Raw genomic sequence first — 22948 nt, forward strand, 5'->3', positions numbered from 1 at the left:
TGCAGCCTAAAAATATAATTTAACAAGTTATTTTAAAAAATAAATAAATAAAAAAAATAAAAATGGGGAAAAAAACAGCAATTTTGAATAAAGTCAAAATATTAAAAGGTGAAAAAAATACAAGAGAAAAAAAAACAAGAATATAATTTTACAAGAATAAGGTCATATTCTAATGAGGAAAAAAAGGCAATTTTACATAAATACACTAATATGAGGAAACAATGTCATTTCAGTAGCACAGAGCTGAAAAAGAAAAAAATATATAATTTTTAAAGTCATAATAATATGAAAACCAAAACAAAATCTAGTTACAAATTTTTGAAAAATTAGGTCACATCAGATAAAAACTGAAATATTTGGATCCTTAAAAAAAAAAAACACTAATATGAGGAAACAATGTCATTTCAGTAGCAGAGCTGAAAAAGAAAAAAATATATAATTTTTAAAGTCATAATAATATGAAAACCAAAACAAAATCTAGTTACAAATTTTGGAAAATTAGATCACATCAGATAAAAACTGAAATATTTGGATCCTTAAAAAAAAAAGACAGCAAAAATTGTGTGAAAAAAGCAAAAATCTGAAGTTGATACAATTAATTACAAAAATTAGATTAACCTTCGCATCCTTGCATAGCTAGAAAAAAATAAATATTAAATCATATCCATATCAAACTGTCATGAACAATGCACCATTTCATTTTACGTAATTTATTATCATTTTAATGGGACTTCTTTTGGTCAGGTAATATACAGAGTGTCCCTAAAGTTTGGACACAGAAACAAAATGCATAAATTAGTTATAAAATGAATATTTAAACAGCATAATATATAATTTAATTATTTAATTTATCGTGTATTCATTCTTTAATACAACTTTTAAAAATGTTTTTCTGTAATGGATATATAATGTGTATATTCTGTACAGATTTTAGGGACACTCTGTATGAATTAATATTCCGGGCATATCCCTCTGTGCAATACCTTGTCATAATACTTAAATAAATTACAAATATGGAAGAGTGAAATCAACATAAACATTAAATGTTCATAAGCTAAGTTCTTAAAAGGGGACCTATTATGCTTTATTTCCACTTTTCTGACCTATAAATGTGTTAACGCTAGGTTTCGCAGCTAGCGGCACGATACCGAAAGCGCGTCTAAGCACGTGGTGCTTAGTGAGTGTGACCAACCACAGCGGAGTGGGCGTGGCCGGAAGCGTGCCTTGGTTGGAATTCATTAAAACAGACAATTTTTTGCGGAAAGAATGAAATCCTCCCCCAAAAAATAGCTGAATAGGTGCAGATTCTGGAAGAACTAGAAAGTTACCTGTGCTGGTTATTATGTGTAGCTGCTCTACAGGAGTCCACAACTCAAAACAAAGGCCGGAAAATGAGCATAATAGGTCCACTTTAACTCTTTTCAGCTGTACGGGAATTGTCGAACAGGACACAACAAAGAGATTCGTGTGTTTTGGAGCGCATTAGCGCCGAGTAGCGACAGTATGCTAGTCCAATAAGATTCATACTGAATGTTTGCATAACAAGGTTTGTACTGTATATGGATGGATTGTTTGAATCAAAATAAACAAAATTGATGTTTTTCGATACTCAAATCACGCCATCATGTCCCACGTAAAAAACATCCGGGAAAAGTTGTGTGTGTGTGCGTGGAGGAAAAGGCAATAAGGAAAGGAAACACATGGACTCTCAGAGGTTGAGCGACTTCCTGTTTCATTAGTGGACTTTTCGTTTGCTTGACCGGTACCGTCTCTTTCTCTGCTTGTATAGATGTCGGAAATTGATGAAGAGTCCTGGGGAAGACACGGTTGTGATTTAGTTGATGTGTGTCATTGAACGCAACACATACACAAAACTCGACTTGAACGGCACGGCATTTACTCAACATTAGGATTGTCATGATAATTAATAAATCAATTAATAGCACAATAAATAAAAACAAACTTCATCATTTTACCGGAATGTGTATGTTTTCCTACTCTCTGTGTACCAAACAGGCTGGATGATACCTGGGCGTGTTGGTTCTATAGCTGAATGAACGCAGTGACGCATTTAGCTAATGTTGTCTGTGGTTTGGAATGATTTCAAAAAGTGTCTCCTCTACGATTTGAACCAGAACCAAAACCAGAACCAAGACTTCTTCCTTCAATACTTCCAATTCCCAAATGGGAAAAATGTGTCACACTAGATAAGAAACCCTTTTTTAGTGTAAATTCCACGACAGATACACATATCGCTACGGTAACAGGCTGGATGATACCTGGGCGTGTTGGTTCTATAGCTGAATGAACGCAGTGACGCGTTTGGCTAATGTTGTCTGTGGTTTGGAATGATTTCAAAAAGTGTCTCCTCTACGATTTGAACCAGAACCAAAACCAGAACCAAGACTTCTTCCTTCAATACTTCCAATTCCCAAATGGGAAAAATGTGTCACACTAGATAAGAAACCCTTTTTTAGTGTAAATTCCACGACAGATACACATATCGCTACGGTAACAGGCTGGATGATACCTGGGCGTGTTGGTTCTATAGCTGAATGAACGCAGTGACGCGTTTGGCTAATGTTGTCTGTGGTTTGGAATGATTTCAAAAAGTGTCTCCTCTACGATTTGAACCAGAACCAAGACTTCTTCCTTCAATACTTCCAATTCCCAAATGGGAAAAATGTGTCACACTGGATAAACAACCCTTTTTTTGAGTAAATTCCACAACAGGAGATACACATATCGCTATGGTAACAGGCTGGATGATACCTGGGCGTGTTGGTTCTATAGCTGAATGAACGCAGTGACGCGTTTGGCTTATGTTGTCTGTGGTTTGGAATGATTTCAAAAAGTGTCTCCTCTACGATTTGAACCAGAACCAAGACTTCTTCCTTCAATACTTCCACGTGGGTTTTCTCCGGGTACTCCGGTTTCCTCCCACATTCCAAAAACATGCTAGGTTAATTAGCGACTCCAAATTGTCCATAGGTATGAATGTGAGTGTGAATGGTTGTTTGTCTATATGTGCCCTGTGATTGGCTGGCCACCAGTCCAGGGTGTACCCCGCCTCTCGCCCCAAGACAGCTGGGATAGGCTCCAGCACCCCCACGAGGGCGACCCTCGTGAGGATAAATGGTAGAAAATGAATTAATTTTTGCCGCAAGAGTGGGTAGCACGCAGGTCTCAAAGCTTGGAGACCCAAGTTCGATTCCACTCTCGGCCATCTCTGTGTGGAGTTTGCATGATCTCCCCGTGCATGCGTGGGTTTTCTCCGGGTACTCCGGTTTCCTCCCACATTCCAAAAACATGCTAGGTTAATTAGCGACTCCAAATTGTCCATAGGTATGAATGTGAGTGTGAATGGTTGTTTGTCTATATGTGCCCTGTGATTGGCTGGCCACCGCCTCTCGACTGAAGACAGCCGGGATAGGCTCCAGCACGGCCCGAGTATTAGAAGAAATGTAACACAGTGATGCCTCACCCAGGAACATGATCACCAGGTAGATCTGCAGCGTGTACGAGAAGCTTAAAGAGCCTCCCAGCACGGCAGGCAGGGGGAGGCTCAACAGGTGGGTCTCATCAAAGATGGGGAGGGACTGGATCACAGCCACCGCTGGAGAAAAAAAAAAAAAACACACAAAAAAAACAAGTTTCCTCCATTAAAGAACTTAAATTTCCTGAAATCAACCAAGGAGGAAGTGCCAACCTTCAGCAAGAACCCCTAACGGGTAGAGAGGGATCCAGAGGCTGTATCTGAGCCACGTCAACAGCTTCCACTCGGTGCCCATGCAGGCCAGCATGTAGAAAGGGTACCTGGCACCAAGAAGTCACGCTCAAGCAAGTGAATGCATCATCATCATTGTTATTATTAGCAGGAGCCTGTGAGCTAACCTGAACACTTCAATGGTGCTCCACAGGTAGAACACGAAGAAGACGACAGGTTTGCTCTGCATCTCTTCCAGGCTGCCGAAGATGACAAATAAAATGACGTTCCTCCCCGCCAGCTGTGACGGGGGATAAAGATATTTACAAACAGGAAGAACACGCAAACTTTCCTTTCTTTACCTGGATCATGGCCGGGAAAACCCCGGTCTTGACCAAGCTTAGCAAGGGGTTGATGACTTCCAGCACGGCCAGCATCTGACAGAAATACATCATATCAGCTGTGGTGTGGAAGGTGTCATAGAAGGAATCTGTGGAGCGGAAAGAGAAGAATAAACAGCTATAAAAAATTAATTGACTAATATCCTTGTGCAATTTTTGTACTCAAAAGTGCATTAAAACGCAAGAAGCAACCTTATCTACTGCACAGAAACAATACACTGAAAATTATTCCCTCATTTACACACCGCAAGTTATGCTGGGTAACCTGCAGTACTCTTTCCCAAACATCTATCTAAAACAGGGGCCTCAAACTAGTGTCCTGCGGGCCGCATTTGGCCCGCGGGCCGCATGTTTGAGGCCCGCGCAAGTTTGATATGGATGCCGTATGGTATCATGTACCCAGAAAAAATTATTACGTTTGATTCATGTTCATGTTAAAGGTTAAATAACTGTTAATAGTTATCCTCCCTATCCGTGTGGAAGTGGTAAGTTTTTGGTTATTTAAGTTTAAAGAAAATAACTTGGAAGGCTACCGTTTAGGTCGCTAGCTCTCGGGTTTGCGAGTTAGCATGCGTCTCAAGACCCCGCAGTTGCGCAATATGTTGTATATAAAAAAAAACTAATAATTAATAAAAAAAAAAAAAAAAAGTATAAATGTGACTATAGTCGTGTTTTGTCTTTGAAAATATTCTATTAATAAATAATCCGTGCTGTTCCGAGTAAGCACGGATTATTTATTAATAGAATATTTTCAAAGTTCATAGTACATTTCTAAAAAAATCTTTTTAACATTATTAGAGCCCTCTAAGATGAGCTAACACCCCTATAGTCATCTGTGTACTCCTATTACCCAATATAGTAGTATCACTTTGAAGTAAAGGCCATGCCCGCCTTACAAACCTTGACCAAGAATGAAGAGCCGGACCGTCATGTTGACAAAGATCCAAGAAAATCCTAGGAACTGTACCAGGTTGTACATGAATAAGTAGCCTTTCTTCAGTCCAAGGTAGTCTGTGGGGGTGGAATAAAGAAAAAAAAAAAAAAAAAAAAAAGGTGAGTGATGAAGGCGCCGTCTTTGATAATCGCTTTGTTTTCCGGTGTAGAGCTTTACATAACATGACTCACGGTCTTTACGAACTCTTGACTCCACACATATCTTGTTTATCCTTTCTTCTTCCTGAAAGGAAACAAAATATCACGTGTGACAAAATACCTTTTTTTAATATATTAAAGTTCATTAACATTTTAGTCTACAATTAGAAATGCCAAGGTTTCTATGTCCAGCTACAGTTTTTAAGGCTCGAAAAAACATACTGTGATTTTTTTTATTTTTAATAGTACTAATAGTAATACTTTATAATAATAATTAAATAATAATATAATAAATAAATATTAATAATAAAAAATATAATAAAAAATAATAGTAGTCCCTTGTTTACTGTGGTTAATTGGTTCTAGACCCAATTTTTTTTATTTTTAAAAATACTAATAGTAATACTTTATAGTAATAATGAAATAATAATAATATAATAAATAAATATTAATCATTAAAAACATTATTATAATAAAAATAAATTAAAAAAAATTATAGTAATCCCTTGTTTACTGTGGTTAATTGGTTTCGGACCCGACTGTGACATTTACAGCAAAAACAACCTGGTTTTTAATTTTCTTAGAGCCCTCTAGACATGAAATAACACCCCTATAGAAATCTTTACACTAATATTACCCAGTAAAATTCAAGTTAATTCACATTTCATAAATTAATAAATGCAAAGGTTTCTATGTCCAGCTACAGTTTTTAAAACTTGAAAAAACATTGGGATTTTTTAATTTTTTTAAAATACTAATAATACTTTATAATAATAATTAAATAATAATAATAATAATATAATAAATTAAATACATTAAAAAAATATAGTAATCCCTTGTTTACTGTGGTTAATTGGTTCCAGACCCGACTGTGATATTTACAGCAAAAACAACCTGGTTTTTAATATTCTTAGAGCCCTCTAGACATGAAATAACACCCCTATAGTAATCTGTACACTCATATTACCCAATATAATTTTGTGCCTGTTGTGAGATAATTCAAACTTGCAATAAAACCTGAACGTTACAGTAACATTACTGACAAATGTGTTTTTTTTTATAGAGGATATGTTTATAGATCGTATTCAACCACAAAACAGCATAATTTATTAATATATTTATGAAAAACTGATTAATATTAAGCCACAAAATGTCAATATTTCTGGAACCGGAGACTTCAGTTGTTTGGGAATTTGAGCATTTTTACCTTGGCCTGAAGTTCCATCTCGGCATCAGACTCATCCAGCCAGCGGTCAAAGTCGGGGGCCAGAAACAGAGGCTTCTTCTCCTGCAGCGTCAGACGGTCCCACCAGCGCTCCTCTTGCTTCTTGATTTTGATGTCCACCTGACGCTGCGTTGACTTATGTTCAATCTGAACGAGACGCAGTTATTATTATTATTATTATTTATCTTCTTTTGTGCTGCTGTGTTATTGTGCAATGACAATGTTAAGCGCTAACAAGATGGATCCATGGTTACAGATAAACAGATAATACCTCAGGTCTGATGGCTTCCAAGAACTCCAAACTAAACTTGTATTCATTATCTCCTTTAGCTCCATGGCCCTGTGCTGTGGAAAAATAATATATAAGACTTTAATATCCAATCGCTTTCATGTTGTCACTGTGTGTCACTGAAGCAGGGTGCAAATATTCATATACAAACCTCTGAACTGCATTGTTTTGTCATGTAGGTTGATTTCAAGATTCTGAAACACAAAAAAAATGTGCACTTTAGAAGACCATAACTGTAAATTTAACCCCAGCTGGAACTCTAATAAAAGACAAAACATTCACTGTGATGACAAAAGCAAAATATATTTGTGTCTTTAACAAAGCAGAGATGTTATTGTGCGGCATCAAGTTCCGCTGTCATCCCGTTTCGGGTTTTTCCACTGGAGATCCCGAACCCAAGCTGGTAATTCCATTAAAAAAGTCATGCATCATTTATGGAACACTGGTCCAACAGATGCTGTGTAATGATGATGCGTTCGCATTACCTTTGAAATCAACGCACACTTACATGGAGCTCAGGAAATAATGATCATTTTCATGTTGTTCGGCGTAACAAACAACTATAATGTCGCACATTTCTTACATACAACACTTTTTTTTCCAAAATTAATGTCATCATAGCGAAACGAAATTAAATAGAAACGGAAAAACACAAATGTACGTTGCCAGGTCATGTTAAGTGAATGCGTCTTGCTAGAACATTGATTGATTTCCGGTATTGCAGTTTAATGAATACGTGAGAAATCGGGGGGTGTTATTATTGTCATTTGAGTCAAAGTTAAAAAGGTTCAAACGGGGGAAAACACAATCAAACCACACAATCACAGTGACTGTTACGTAAGATATCGATTTACGTGGCTAATATTAGCATTTAGAATGAAATCAAAAGTACTCCTTTGGCCTTATCGGCCACCGTTCGAATCGCAATTTGGACTTTATGGTCAACATGTCGCTATGTTGGATTTTTTTCACATTTAGTAGGAATATGATCAAATAAAAGATGAAATTAAGAAGGTTCCTCGACGAATTAGACAGTCTTTACCTTTGTATCGCTTAATTCCACACGGAGTAAAATCTCTCCATGACGCTGGGCCCAATACACATGAGGAGTGAGGATCTGCATCGCAACCTAATATTCTTTAAAGATATCTACATTCCACAAAGCTACGACAATGGACCTTCTAGATTACCCAACCACATTTAATACCACGGTTGGTTGGTGACCAAGGCTTGGTGATGACTGATTCATCCCGCAGGAGGCTTCTTTCTTTTGGCTTCTTTTCCGGCAGGCTTCATGCAATTTGGTGCATTATCGCCACCTAGCGGATTGGAGTATAACGTTGTTATTTTATAACTTGAAGTAAACTTTTATTCATTCATTTCTTTTCGACTGGGTGCTGCAGACTATCCCAGCTGTCTTCGGGCAAGAGGCGGGGTACACCCTGGACTGGTGGCCAGCCAATCACAGGGCACATATAGACAAACAACCATTCACACTCACATTCATAGCTATGGACAATATGGAGTCGCTAATTAACCTAGCATGTTTTTGGAATGTGGGAGGAAACCGGAGTACCCGGAGAAAACCCACACATGCACGGGGGGAGAACATGCAAACTCCACACTGAGATGGCCGAGGGTGGAATTGAACCCGGGTCTCCTAGCTGTGAGGTCTGCGCGCTAACCACACGTCCGCCGTGCAGCCCCATTAACTAGTTAACTAATGTTAATTATGACTTTACTCCCATATTTTGTTTCTCATATTTCACATTTTTCACAGAGATGGGGGAATTGAACCCTGGTCTCCTAGCTGTGAGGTCTGCGCGCTAACCACTCGTTCGCCATGCAGCCGTAAACTTTTATTTAGGTGATTTTTTTCTGACATAGGTCAAGATTTGGGTTGCACGGCAGTCGTGTGGTTAGCATGCAGACCTCACAGCTAGGAGACCAGGGTTCAATTCCACCCTCGGCCATCTCTATGTGGAGTTTGCATGTTCTCCCCGTGCATGCGTGGGTTTTCTCCGGGTACTCCGGTTTCCTCCCACATTCCAAAAACACGCTAGGTTAATTAGCGACTCCAAATTGTCCATAGGTATTAAGTATAGGTAGGAATTGAACCCTGGACGCAACCCTGTGAGGTCTGCGTGCTAACCACACGACCGCCGTGCAGCCCAAGTCCTGACCTATGTAAGAAAAAAAATCACCTAAATAAAAGTTTACGGCTGCATGGTGGTCGAGTGGTTAGCGCACAGACCTGACAGCTAGGAGACCAGGGTTCAATTCCACCCTCGGTCATCTCTGTGTGGAGTTTGCATGTTCTCCCCGTGCGTGCGTGGGTTTTTAATAATTAATAGTTCTTCCTGGTCCTGGTCCTGAAACAGCAAAACAGCCCCAGAGCATCACACTACCACCACCATATTTTACTGTCGGTATAATGTAATGGGACACACATCTTACAAAAAGGTACATTTTTGTCTAATCAGACCACATAGGTCTTGGGGTGAGATATTAGACTTACATTATCTTTGAAATCAACGCACACTTACATGGAGCTCAGGAAACATGATTTTTTTTAACCATGTTGTTCGGCGTAACAAAATTGTGATAATGGCACACATTTATTACATACAACACTTTAATAAGTTTTTAAAGATGTCTACTCAAGTTTGTGATGTTTTTCCAAAATTAATATGGCATCGTAGCGAAACGAAATTACACAGAAAAGGAGAAACACAAATGTACGTGGCCAGGTAATGTAAGTGAATGCGTCTTGCTAGAACAGCGATTGTTGATTTCCTGTGTTGCAGTTTGATGAATACGTGAGATATTATGGGTGTTATTATTGTCATTTTAGGGCAGTAAATAACACTTTTTGATTATTTTATAGTTACACGCTCTGCACTTGCGGGCGTATAGCGACCTCCATCTCGGTTTTCCAGTTCCAAAGTCCGCATCTAATACCTAACGACAGTTGGCGGGTCGGAGAACGTTTTCCAGGAGACCAAACGTCTTCTCGTCGATTGCGTCTCGTTTTCGACCCACCCCGATATCGGCGACGACAATACGGCACCACTGGGACCCACTTTACTTTTGGCGAGGCAAACATGACGGGAAGAGTTGAAACCAGCGACGGCACCGCTTCGGTTAGCGTCCAAGCTAACTCCGCGGCACAGCTAAAGAAGAACAAAACGATCCATGTCGTTTATCTAATCGCGGCTTTGGACATAACGTGGATGTTCTTACAGTTCTCTGTAACGCCAGTAAGTATTTCTGCTAAGTGTGCGAATGAAGCCGGTTTTTACATGAGTGCCCTGAAGTAGACGCAGATCCGGAAGTAGCCGTCTCTTGACTCGAACGTTAAGATACATTTGACCCAGGGCAGAATAAACATTTTAACCTGATTAATTCATTATTATTAACATTTTTAATCGTTTGTAAGTGTTAGCGGAGTCATATTACTTGTACTGCAGTAAGCTAATAAAAAGTCAAAATTTTATAAGTCCATAACCGTACCACAAAACAGGACCCGGAAGTACTCACTTTTTACACAAATATTGTAATATAGGGTTCCTAGATCTGATTAAAATCTGATTAAAAATAGTATGACTGTATGCTTTATGCTGTTTGTATTTTTTACTATTTCCCATACAGTATTTGGCAAAGAAACTGGGATTTGACACCTTGTGGTTTGGTTATTTGCAAACCATGGTGGGTGTGGTCCAGCTCTTTGGGGGTCCTTTATTTGGAAGGCAAGTACAGGCGAGCATCATTAAGATTTGATTTTATGTCACTACTCAAGATATGTTTACGTTTTGTGTTGCAGGTTTGCAGATGTTTTTGGGGCCCGAGCAGCATTGTCGCTGTCTTGTGCCGCAACCATAGTTTTCTTCATTCTATTGGCCGTGGCAGACTCTCCCGCCATGCTTTTTGTCCAAAAACTCCCCACAGTCTTCATGCATGTCTTACCAGGTCAGCATCTACTGTATTGCACATTTGTTTCGTTATTATACTATCAATTTTTCATATAAATGATTGACAAAAGCGTCTAACCACAGTACTACTTGTACTAATAATTACAAGTAGTGACTTTAAGCATTTATAAGTGTCTCAAGCAGGGACTCGGTTAGCGTCTTCTGCGGTTAGCGGGTTTTACAGCTAACGTTGAGAATTTACGCACAAATTTTGTTTATGGATATTTTACCATTAGCGTATACAGAAAATACGCTTGTGTTATTACTTCAACGTGTGAGTACAACTGTGTTTTTTTTTTTTAAATTTTTATCACAAAACAAAGCCAGCTCATGCTAGCTTAGTAAGCTAGCATTGAGTCGGCTACGTAGCTATGAGCTCACCAGCTCATACATGCATAAAAACAATTCGAAATGACGGATGAAAGTGCTAAATCAACATTTAAGGTTACTTTTACCTTCATTGACGACGTGATTCTTTTATGCGTGTGTTCCCAAAGACACCATGCGGCAACGGGACACAACATGGACGCCGTTTGATTCATTTGATTGACGTTATTTCTTATGGGGAAAAAAATGTATTTGGTTAGCATCCGTTTTGGTTTGAGTCGGATCTTTTAGGATTTTAGCATTAATGACGCTAGCCCGCTGTATGAAATATCATAAGAAAACACCAAAAATCTGAATAAAAGTATGCTGTGTCAGCAAATAAAAATCAAAGTCACAAGTAAATGTGCGATTGTTGGCTAGTCCGCTTATGTTGACGTGAGGGGAGGCGACATAAACAGGTTCCACATTTTAAAAAAATTAGGGCTGTCAAATTAATAAAAAAAAAGGAATTAATCTAATTAATCACAATTTCCAAATTAATTAATTAATCACGATTAATCACAATGTGTGAAATATACTCATTTTGACAGTATTTTATTGAAAGAAAGATAAACAACAGGACATAATTATAAATATAATCGGTAGAAAATGAATGAATTATTACTATTATTACTATTACTACTACTATTACTATTATTATTACTACTACTACTACCATGTATTTTGGCGTCTAACCACAGTACTACTTGTACTAATAATTACGAATAACTCCTTATTCTTCCTGTTCTATCTGCAGCTTCTCAAATGGTCGTGGCAGACCTTTCAGAATCGGAAAAAAGGGCGGATGCTCTTTCCAAACTTGGTCTGTGTTTTGGTATTGGAATGATAGCTGGCTCCACTTTAGGCGGACATCTTGTCACACACTATGGGTGAGTGTTTCACTACCCATGTCTGCCATACTGGTGTCGATTTACTTAAAGACTTGAAGAACTGTCTATTTTGGCATGCAAATTGGATTCCTTATTTACAATTAGGGCATAGGAAATCTGTTTACGACCTTCTAAATATGGTCTTTAACATTATTAGAGCTCTCCAGACATGAACTAGCACCCCTATAGTCACATTTACACTTGTATTACCCACGAAAGTAGACATAATAAAAGGAAAATAAGACATAAATAAGCCGTACATGTCAGCAGTAGGAGTCAAGTTATCAGAGTACTTCCTGCGGTGGCTATTTTCTCATCATATTACTGACATCTAGTCACCAGTGTAGTATGCCACACATATACTCCTAGCCTACAGTCTCATTTGATACCTGAATACAAGCTTCTAAATAGGTTTCTTAACATTATTAGAGCCCTCTAGACTTGAAGTAACACCCCTATAGTCACCTTTACACTTGTATTAACCACTATAGTAGACGTAATAAAAGAAAATAAGACATAAATACTAAGCCATACATGTTACATACATGTTAGCATTAGTACTTCCTGCGGTGGCTATTTTCTCATCATTATATTACTGACATCAAAGTGACATTACTGACACCTAGTAATACTACATATCACACACATCCCCCTAGCCTACAGTTGGTCTCATTTGATACCTGTTTGCAATCTTCTCAGTATGGTTTTTTAAACATTGTTAGAGCCTTCCAGACATGAAATAACATCCCTATAGTCGCCTTTACATTCAATATGCTGACGGCTTCCACTGTAATTGTCGTCATCATCATGTCAACACCGGTTAGCCAGTCACAGTGGCGTTGAACAACAACAAAGAAAGTTTTTAGCTGTGGCGAGTCGCCATTGTTTTTGTTTGGTATTTCCACAGGGAGAGATTTGCCGCATGTTCCGGTGCGGCAGGCAGCGCTTTAAGTCTGTTGCTGGTGTTAATCTTTATCCCCGAAACCACCAAAGCTCAAGATCCAAAGGCCGCAGAGTGTAAGACACACTTGAGTTACAACGAGATACGAGAGTCTGTTCAAAAACAATGTCAACTTCTATTCATCTTTTTTTACATATTTATATATATATATATATTTATATGTTTGTCACGTGTGCTTGAATCCGCTCCAGCTCGGGCTAAAAACAAGTCCATATTCAATGTGGGACAGATCACAAGACTCCTTAAGTACCCGGGCGTGACGCCCATTTTTGCTGTGAAGATTGTTACGGGTTTGCCTTCAGGTGAGAACGAACACCCCGCCGCATGTGATCGGAGTAGGAAGAAGCAAAGCTTATTAAATCAACATGGACGCCGTTTTATTAATTTGATTGACATTATTTCTCATGGGAATAATGTATTTGGTTTGAGTCAGACCTTTTAGGATGCATTAATGACGCTAGCCCGCTGTATGAAATATCATACGAAAACACCAAAAATCGAAATAAAAGTATGCTGTGTCAGCAAATAAAAATCACATATTCATATCATAAGTAAATGTGCGATTATTGGCTAGTCCGTTTATGTTGACGTGAGGGGAGGCGACATAAACGGGTTCCACATTCCACAAAAGTCAAATTATTTAAAAAAAATAATTAATCAAATCACAGTTTTCAAATTAATTAATCACGATTAATCACAATGTGTGAAATATACTCACGTTGACAGTATTTTATCGAAAGAAAGATACATGACAGGACATAATTATAAATATAAGCGGTAGAAAATGAATGAATTATTATTATTACTACTATTATTATTACTACTATTATTATTATTACTACTAATACTATTATTACTACTACTATTATTATTATATTACTACTACGATTACTACTACTACTACTATTATTATTACTACTACTATGAATGAATGATTTATGAATTAATTATTATTATTACTACTATTATTATTACTATTATTATTATATTATTATACATATTATATTATTATATTAAATAAAATATGATTAATTATTATTATTACTACTATTATTGTTATTATTACTACTATTATTATTATTATATTTATAGTAATATATTATTATACATATTATATTATTATATTAAATAAAATATATTATTTTATTATTATTATATTATTATTATTACACAATGTATCCTCACATTTTCTATTGTTGTACGGGGTCATTTTCTTTTTCAAAGATGTTAAAAAGTGAGAAATGAAGATGTTTCTAACATGAAATCATTCTTGTGTGGTCTTAAATATAATACTAAATATCAATATATCTGATCTAAATATCAATATATCAATATATACAAGTGATTATTCCTAACCAAAATGGCAAAAATGGCATAAAAAGGCATTGATTCCAGTATGGGTGATTTTTGACCCACTTATGGAAGAGTGTAGGGTCCAGTCACTCGTGCAATTAGGGGTTAAACGCAGCAAATGTTAATGTTTCTTTGTTTTGTAAAAGACCATTATAGAGACCATTATGGATATTTAACCAAAAATAACCAAAAACTGAAAAATGCCCTGTTCTCCGTCATCAGGTATTTTCCAAGTGATGTTTTCCATCATTGCTATGGATTTCTTTAAGCTGACAGCTCAGGAAAATGGCTATTTGATGGCATATTTTGGAATAACCCAGATGGTGAGTCGTTTTTATTAGTATTTAATCCGACTACATATTTAGAATTTGAACACATAAATAAAATATTAAAATCCCAAACCTTTTGTTTAGGTGATCCAGGGAGCGGTGATCGGACCGCTCACGGCGAGATGCTCTGAGAGTTCGCTGCTACTTCTGTCCATCGGGATTTCTGCTTTTGTAGGCCTGGCGCAGGTACGCACAAAACACCTGCAAATTATTTATGTGTATTATTTATTATGTATTATTTATGTTCTGTAGTATCAGAGTATAGTCATTATACTCATTATTCTTCATCCCGCAGGCGTACATGCAGAACGTGTTCCAGTTCTGCCTCACCGTGGTCCCCATGATGTTCTCCCTCAGCGTTTTTAATGTCATTACTGACAGTTTGCTCACCAAGAGCGTACCTTCCTCGGACACGGGTAAGATCTTTTTCTCATCTAAGCAAATTTCATATATTTTGGATTATTATTAGTAGAAATTTGTAAATTGTAAATTTCTGCCAAATAAATGAAATATTTTCATAGTAAATCTTTTTTTTACAACCTTTCAAATACAATTTTTAACATTATTAGAGCTCCCCAGACATGAAATAACACCCCTATAGTTCCATTTGCGCTCACATTACCCGATATAGTAGAATGGAATGGTCTTTACAGTGATATATTGAGATAATATAGAGATATTAGATGTACAATGACGTGTACATTTTCTTTCAAGTCAATTAATTCATTAATTAATCAGTTAATCGGGTCCAGACCCCGTCACGGTAAGTGAATTTCCGCCAAATTAAATGAAATATTTACATAGTAAATCTTTTTACAACCTTTCAAATAATTTTTTTTTTACATTATTAGAGCTCTCCAGACATGAAATAACACCCCTATAGTTCCATTTACGCTCACATTACCCGATATAGTAGAATGTAATGGTCTTTACAGTGATATATTGAGGTAATATAGAGATATTAGATGTACAATGACGTGTACATTTTCTTTCAAGTCAATTAATTCATTAATTAATCAGTTAATCGGGTCCAGACCCCGTCACGGTAAGTGAATTTCCGCCAAATTAAATGAAATATTTACATAGTAAATCTTTTTACAACCTTTCAAATAAAATTTTTTTTACATTATTAGAGCTCTCCAGACATGAAATAACACCCCTATAGTTCCATTTACGCTCACATTACCCGATATAGTAGAATGTAATGGTCTTTACAGTGATATATTGAGATAATATAGAGATATTAGATGTACAATGACGTGTACATTTTCTTTCAAGTCAATTAATTCATTAATTAATCAGTTAATCGGGTCCAGACCCGGTCACGGTAAGTGAATTTCCGCCAAATTAAATGAAATATTTACATAGTAAATCTTTTTACAACCTTTCAAATACAATTTTTTAACATTATTAGAGCTCTCCAGACATGAAATAACACCCCTATAGTTCCCTTTACGCTCACATTACCCAATATTGTAGAATGGAATGGTCTTTATTGTCATTATACAAGATGTACAACGAGATTGGAGAGCTTCTTTCAGTGCAATAGTTAAGTTAAAAAAGTATACAAAAAGTAAAAAAACCCTAACCCTTTATTCATCCCTCAGTGGGGAAATTTGTGTTCTTGTGGTATGAATGAATTTTTTTTTTCGTGGCGGCCCGATACAAATACATTTGGACCACCACAAATACATTAGTTGGTACTTTTTTGCTGTTTTTTTCCCAGTGAAATTTGCCACTACCTGTTATCCTCCCCGTGTGAACTTGTCAAAACAACAAATACATTAGTTGGTACTTTCTGCTTCCTCATGCAGGCACAATGTTGGGACTTTGTGCGTCTGTTCAGTCTCTACTTCGTACAGTTGGCCCGACTATTGGCGGCTTTCTCTACGTGGGATACGGCATTTCCTCCATCGGCCTTCTTCAGTTTACCGTGAATGCCGCCGTATTTGTGTACCAACTGCAGCATCGACACGACAACAAGAAAGACGAACACAAACAATGAAACATCTCAAATATTTTCACAGGAAGCGGACCTTGGTTTCATTCCTATAAATTACTTTACGCTACTGACATGTAAGGCATTATATAATTGTATTTTTGTATGTGTTTTTGCTTTAAATACCAATAATAAATTATTTTATCCACAGTGAGTCAGATGTGAATTAGCACACACAAGTCAGAACCAAAGTTTAGCAAGCGGAACTAAAGTGTTTGTGTACACGTAGTAACCCGAATTACATTTATGGACGTACAACAACAAAATCCACCTTTCCCGCGTCTGAGGCGTCTATATTATAGTTTTGGACAATTAAAAACTTGAATGTTCTACAAAATATAAAACAGTACAATAATTTACCTTTTGTTGAGCTTAAAGATGTCAGGTAACTTCTGTCCGTCACTCACACAGCGCTTGGTGGTGGAAAACTGTTTTCTGGCGAAGAATGTACGCTGTTTGTGTTAGCTAGCTAGATACTGTAGCTATGTATTTAAGGGGTCAAGTTATCATTCATTATAAGATTTTTTTTCAAAATTACTTTGAATTTACTTTACTACACAGGTGGTGAAATAATCGTTCAAATAGTTATCGTAGGTGTACATCCGGCCACGTTGGTTTCAATGCACCGCCAGCGGATTTGTTGGACACGTGATCCCAGGCAGCCAATCAGCTTCTCGTACTTCCTCTTCATTGTTGGATTTGGCGACAACGGTAAAATGGACACGAGCGCCATCTAATGGTCAGGCTGCAGCACTAATTTTTATATTTGTCACAGAACACGGTAAAATAAAACATTACAACACAAGTTCCAATAAAAAAGACAAAAACAAGTCAAGTTTCCTCATGGTTTAATTAATATTTTTATTTACATTTACATTTGTATATTTTAACCAGGGACGGGAAAAACCCCAACGGTACGATATCATAATTCACTTCTTCTCGGGGGCCGTGTCTCCAGCTTCCAGTGTGGGCGGAGCCTCCTTGGGCTCCCGGTGAGCGGGGAAGACTTCCCACGGTGTGTTCAGGTCAAACTTCCGGAATTCCTGCGACAGCTCCACCGGTTCCGCAACCACGCGCTTCAATTCGTCGTCGTAGCGTACCTGCAAAGACGTTCATTTTCAGTTATTTGGTGCTGATGTAGAAGACAAATATTTGAAAAAAAAAAAGAAAACATAGAATATGCTAAGTGCATCTGTGTAATTTATGGTATACTTCTATAGTCGACAGAACTTTGAGAATTATGAAGTATAGTACAAGAAATTGACACTACAGGGTGTTCCAAATAATGTATTAAATTAAGATGATGATTACATGGAAGACAGGAAATGCCATGAATGCCACATCCACCCCTTCGCGACATCAAACTATTCTAACCATCAACTGTTCTGTTGTTAAATAATTATATGGTACAAAGCAAAAAAAACACTACCAAGAGTACTATTGCATGGAAAAATAAAGGGGATTAAAGCAAACTCACCTCCACATATCCCGACAGAGGGAAATCCTTCCTGAAGGGATGGCCCTCAAAACCATAGTCGGTTAGAATACGCCTCAGGTCGGGGTGGTTGGCAAAGAACACGCCAAACATGTCCCAAACCTTCATGCCAAACACATATAGTTAAGAGAAGGGAAGCTGTACGGGATCCTGCGTGTGTTTTATGGGGTGGGGTCGGGGTGTCTGACTCACCTCCCTCTCGTACCAGTTGGCAGCTTTGTGGACAGGAACCGCAGAGTCCACCGGTGTCAGCTCGTCCGTGTACGTCTTGACGCGGATACGCGAGTTGAAGCGCAGTGAGAGCAGGTTGTACACGATCTGGCAACCACAGCAAGATACATTACAAATGTAAAAAAAAAAAAAAAAAAAAGTCTTCTTGTGGTATGAATTTATGTGGCGGCCCGCTACAAATGCATTTGGACCGCCACAAATACATTAGTTGGTACTTTTTTGTACAATGACGTGTACGTTTTCTTTCAAGTCAGCGCACTCACAGGCATGGGTATTTAAAAAAACAAAAACACAACAAATGGTTAATTAATTAATTAATTAATCAGCTAATTAATCCAGACCCGGTCATTTACCATGAATTTCCGCCAAATAAATGAAATATTTTCCGTAATAAATTTTTTTTACAACCTTTCAAATACAAATTTTTACATGATTAGAGCTCTCCACACATGAAATAACACCCCTATAGTTCCCTTTACGCTCACATTACCCAATATAGTAGATTACAAAGTAGATTGGAGAGCTTCTCCTTTCAGTGCAATAGTTAAAAAAGTATACAAAAAGTAAAAGTAAAAAAAAAAAGACAGTTTAGCACGATATACACATAAGATATACACATAATATTGCACAGGAGCAGATATGTATTGCACAGACACCGGAATATATATTAATTTTAGTACAAATTATGAATGGGGGTAATAATGAATAGGCATAATAAGTGATAAACTATAATATTAGCAAAGTATCATCGTCGTAAAAATACTGATATGTCAAATCTGCTTAAATGTGTTTTTTTTTAGCCAACCACCGGTGATATTTTATTGTTTTTGTAAAAAAAATATATATATTTGCTTTTCTAGCAAAATCAAAGAAACAACCACTGTTGTACCTCAAAGCGGTTGGGCCGTGTCGGAATGTCGACGGCCGTGAGGTCGATCATGTTTCTGAACTGTGCGTTGGTGTGGTCCCTCAGGAAGGTCAGCACGGGGATCACACCGTCGGGGTGGATCATCACCTCCAGCTCATCGTAGCAGGTCACCTACAAACACACATAAATCGACCGATAGGTTTTTTTTGGGGGCCGATATCGATTTTTTTCCACTACCTTTAGCCGATTTTGCTTGGGCCGATACTGCTTTTGCTGCCTCAATTTACATGAACAAATGACCATGATAACAAATATTATCACATACTACAGTATTAATTGTCCCTGTACCCTAGAAACCACCCATGAATGATACGGGAAAAAGGCCGAAATGATACTGTGTCAAAGCCCAGGGCAGTGATACTGATAAAATATAGACTTTAACCATGTCCGGTATCAGCCTCCCGTAGCTGTCCACTCTGGTATCGTGCCCATGAAACAACCAATCAGAGAACAGCGCACGAGTGCTTAGTGTCTAGTGCTTCTCCAGTCACCAAAAAAACCCAAACTTTAATAAATAAATGGAACTTTAATTGTCAGACATTGATATGATAAAAATGTTGATAAAATATTATTGTTGAAATATTGTTGTGTTTACACTGTTTAGATATAATACATGTAATAAACTGAACATTTTCTGGAAAAAAATTGTCTTTTTTTAAATAGTACGTGATAATAAGCTCATGATTAAATAGTATGTGATAATAAGATCATCGCATGGTTTGTCTGGTATCAGGCCCAGTATCATACTGACACTTGGGGGCATGATACCGGGCCTGATACCAGACAAACCATGTGATAACCTATAATTATGGGCTTATAATATGGGCTTAGTAAAGTGTAGTAAAGTAAAGTAAAAGCAAGCTAACTCTATGTGATTCAACAGTGGGGGGCGGGGTACCGCGACTACGTGTGTTGCGGGGTCCTCTGCCGCCGGGGCGACACAAAGCTGCCCCGGCGGATGCCTGACTGTAAATCATGCGGTGGAAAAAAAACATCGGCGAACCCACGCGCGTATCGGCCGATAACCGATACAAGGGAAAAAAAACGCAAATATCGGCCCGATGTATCGGCCGATTCTTACTTATGAGAATCAATAAGTTAGCGACACATTTCTGATATTAAGCAGATTTTACCACTAAGCGGAACCGCATCACAAGTCGGAAAAAGTTGGATTTTCCATGTTTCTCTATTATATAAGCATCTGTTGCACTGAACTCACCTGAACTTGCTGGATGTATTTGGGCATCATCTCCGCCACGTACTCCCCAAATGCTGCCAGCTGGCTGTGGGCGACTGCATCTCTGGGTCTCACGGTGGCTGCGGAGAAGACGTGTCATTTATATGTACTGTACATATTAAAATAATATTTAAATTATTTCCACATTCACATTTGGCATCCTTCTATTGATGCTGTATTGTATTCACTTATAAAGGCCAGACTGTTACCACGGAAACTCATTTATAGACTATTGTTTGTGGCCTGGGCTGCACGGTGGTCGAGTGGTTAGCACACAGACCTCAAAGCGAGGAGACCGGGGTTCGATTCCACCCTCGGGCATCTCTGTGTGGAGTTTGCATGTTCTCCCGGTGCATGCGTGGGTTTTCTTCGGCTTCCTCCCACATTCCAAAAACATGCTAGGTTAATTAGCGACTCCAAATTGTCCATAGGTATGAATGTGAGTGTGAATGGTTGTTTGTCTATATGTGCCCTGTGATTGGCTGGCCACCAGTCCAGGGTGTACCCCCCACAGTCGTCCCTCTACATTGCCTATGACGAACATTGCATGACATGAGATCGAGTGCAAAAGGTTGTCCTCTCATTTAGTGTGGAAGTGGTAATTTTTTTGCTTCTTTGTCCCTCGACCTCACTTCATTTGAAATACGTTTTTGATCTTAGAATAAGTTATTTGGAGGTAAGTACCAGTGTACTGCAAATCCCATCGTATCGTGAGGTATACCCTGAGATTATCAACTGTAGAATAAACATGGCCCCTGCAGCAGAGTTCAATTCCACCCTCGGCCATCACTGTGTGGAGTTTGCATGTTCTCCCCCCGTGCATGCATGGGTTTTCTCCGGGTACTCCGGTTTCCTCCCACATTCCAAAAACATGCTAGGTTAATTAGCGACTCCAAATTGTCCATAGGTATAAAATGTGAGTGTGAATGGTTGTTTGTCTATATGTGCCCTGTGATTGGCTGGCCACCAGTCCGGGGTGTGCCGGCTGGGATAGGCTCCAGCACCACCTAATGAAAATTAGAAAATGAATGTTTATATTTAAATGTATTTTTAACATTTATATTTGATATTTACACGTAGCTTTAACGTGTAAATGTAGATGTAACATTTATTTTATTTTTAAAATTTGACATTTATTTTTAACATTTACATTTAGAGTTATCATTTAAGAATTACTTTGCAGATTTAATTTCTGTGTGTGAAAAGCATGCTAAATGTGAGCTAAATATTCAAACTATATTCATATATAATATAACAATATTCAAACTCAGCTAAAAAAAGGTGTGAAATTTTTCCATTCGACACCCCATAATATTAGTGTGTGTTTTAAACGAGGATGAGGAATAATTACAGGCCCGGTCATGTACTAGAATTTAAAGCACACTTGGCTAATATGCAAAATATAAATAGCAAAATAAATATATGCAAAACAGAAACTGCTGCAGTTGGTTGGAACAGCTATGCAAGCAAACCGAATGCCAGACTGAGAAATTAATTTGTGTGAAGATATGTGAGTCGAGCCAGAATATATTATTATTATTATTATTGTTATTATTATCATTATATGTGTAAAGTAGGACTCACGTCTCGTCTCCGTGGTGGAACTCTGCAGTCTGGTCTGCTGCTGCAGGAGAGACGAAGTCCTTGCAACTGCGGGAACGACATTATAAGGACATTGTAAGGTACACTTATACATTATTAAAATAGTATTAAAATAGTTCAAGTGCAATGGCGGAAATAGACGTAGTAAACGTGAACGAGTGATAGCTGCGTTTAAATGAATTGGGACATATTTGTTCACTCTTTATAAACATTTGTTTCAGGGAGCAACCTAATAAATAACCCAATACACGTAGTTCCCAACTCAAATTCCCATTAATATCAATAATTTAATAAAGGTTGACACAAACAACCGCCATTATTATGCTACGCCGGTGCTAGCATTAGCATTAGCTAGCTAGCACAAAGGTCAAACCAGTAGACGTTTAGCTGTGCAATATAATGGCATATAATGAACCATTTAAGTTAATTTATCTGCAATGTGATTCGCAATGAAGAACCCACGCGTGTAAACGGTGGACTTACTGTTGCAACTCCGTGCAAGACCTGCACGGACGAGACGTACCAACGACGCCGCCATGTTGACTAAGTAACAGCTCTTCACTTCCGGGAAGGGGAAGTGAGTTGCGGTTTTGTCGCCACCTGGTGAACTGGAGGACAAATGTCACCAGTCATTGCGCTCATGTTAATGTTTGTTAAATACTAATATGAAATATTAAATAACTATTAAATATATTAAATTACTTAACATTATCAGAATAACATGTAAAAATGTTAGGTTAAGTTAATGCTATTCTATAACCCTAACATCAGTTTACTTTCATAACATTAATACAATTTATAAATATAATTGTTTAATTAATATTTATTTTATTTATTTAATATTAAATATTAAATTAATATTAAAGACATCAC

The 22948-nt window shown here is 37.6% G+C and overlaps 3 protein-coding genes across 3 annotated transcripts; 1 reads left to right on the forward strand and 2 right to left on the reverse strand.

Annotated features, from left to right (window-relative positions):
* Positions 1-43: 43 nt before the first annotated feature.
* On the reverse strand, positions 44-8003 carry LOC131131946 (very-long-chain (3R)-3-hydroxyacyl-CoA dehydratase-like). The gene is made up of 11 exons (XM_058077024.2): positions 7756-8003; positions 6865-6907; positions 6696-6769; positions 6407-6571; positions 5233-5284; positions 5008-5118; positions 4069-4196; positions 3895-4007; positions 3710-3816; positions 3485-3616; positions 44-1812 (listed from the first exon to the last, which is right to left on the reverse strand). The coding sequence occupies exons 1-11, from the start codon at positions 7834-7836 to the stop codon at positions 1736-1738; spliced, it is 1083 nt and encodes a 360-aa protein (XP_057933007.2). The 5' UTR covers positions 7837-8003; the 3' UTR covers positions 44-1735.
* A 1473-nt stretch (positions 8004-9476) lies between these two features.
* On the forward strand, positions 9477-16732 carry slc67a1 (solute carrier family 67 member 1). Its single transcript, XM_058077022.2, has 10 exons — positions 9477-9973; positions 10365-10462; positions 10537-10682; positions 11808-11940; positions 12848-12957; positions 13093-13203; positions 14477-14577; positions 14668-14769; positions 14879-14999; positions 16398-16732. The coding sequence occupies exons 1-10, from the start codon at positions 9818-9820 to the stop codon at positions 16586-16588; spliced, it is 1269 nt and encodes a 422-aa protein (XP_057933005.2). The 5' UTR covers positions 9477-9817; the 3' UTR covers positions 16589-16732.
* A 753-nt stretch (positions 16733-17485) lies between these two features.
* On the reverse strand, positions 17486-22679 carry ndufs3 (NADH:ubiquinone oxidoreductase core subunit S3). The gene is made up of 7 exons (XM_058077028.2): positions 22559-22679; positions 22058-22123; positions 20456-20553; positions 19198-19347; positions 18270-18395; positions 18060-18179; positions 17486-17682 (listed from the first exon to the last, which is right to left on the reverse strand). The coding sequence occupies exons 1-7, from the start codon at positions 22611-22613 to the stop codon at positions 17512-17514; spliced, it is 786 nt and encodes a 261-aa protein (XP_057933011.2). The 5' UTR covers positions 22614-22679; the 3' UTR covers positions 17486-17511.
* Positions 22680-22948: the final 269 nt, after the last annotated feature.

This window comes from Doryrhamphus excisus, linkage group LG1, assembly GCF_037039965.1.
Source record: "Doryrhamphus excisus strain RoL-2023G ecotype Guam linkage group LG1, RoL_Dexc_Guam_v1.1, whole genome shotgun sequence".
Classification (NCBI taxonomy): domain Eukaryota; kingdom Metazoa; phylum Chordata; class Actinopteri; order Syngnathiformes; family Syngnathidae; genus Doryrhamphus; species Doryrhamphus excisus.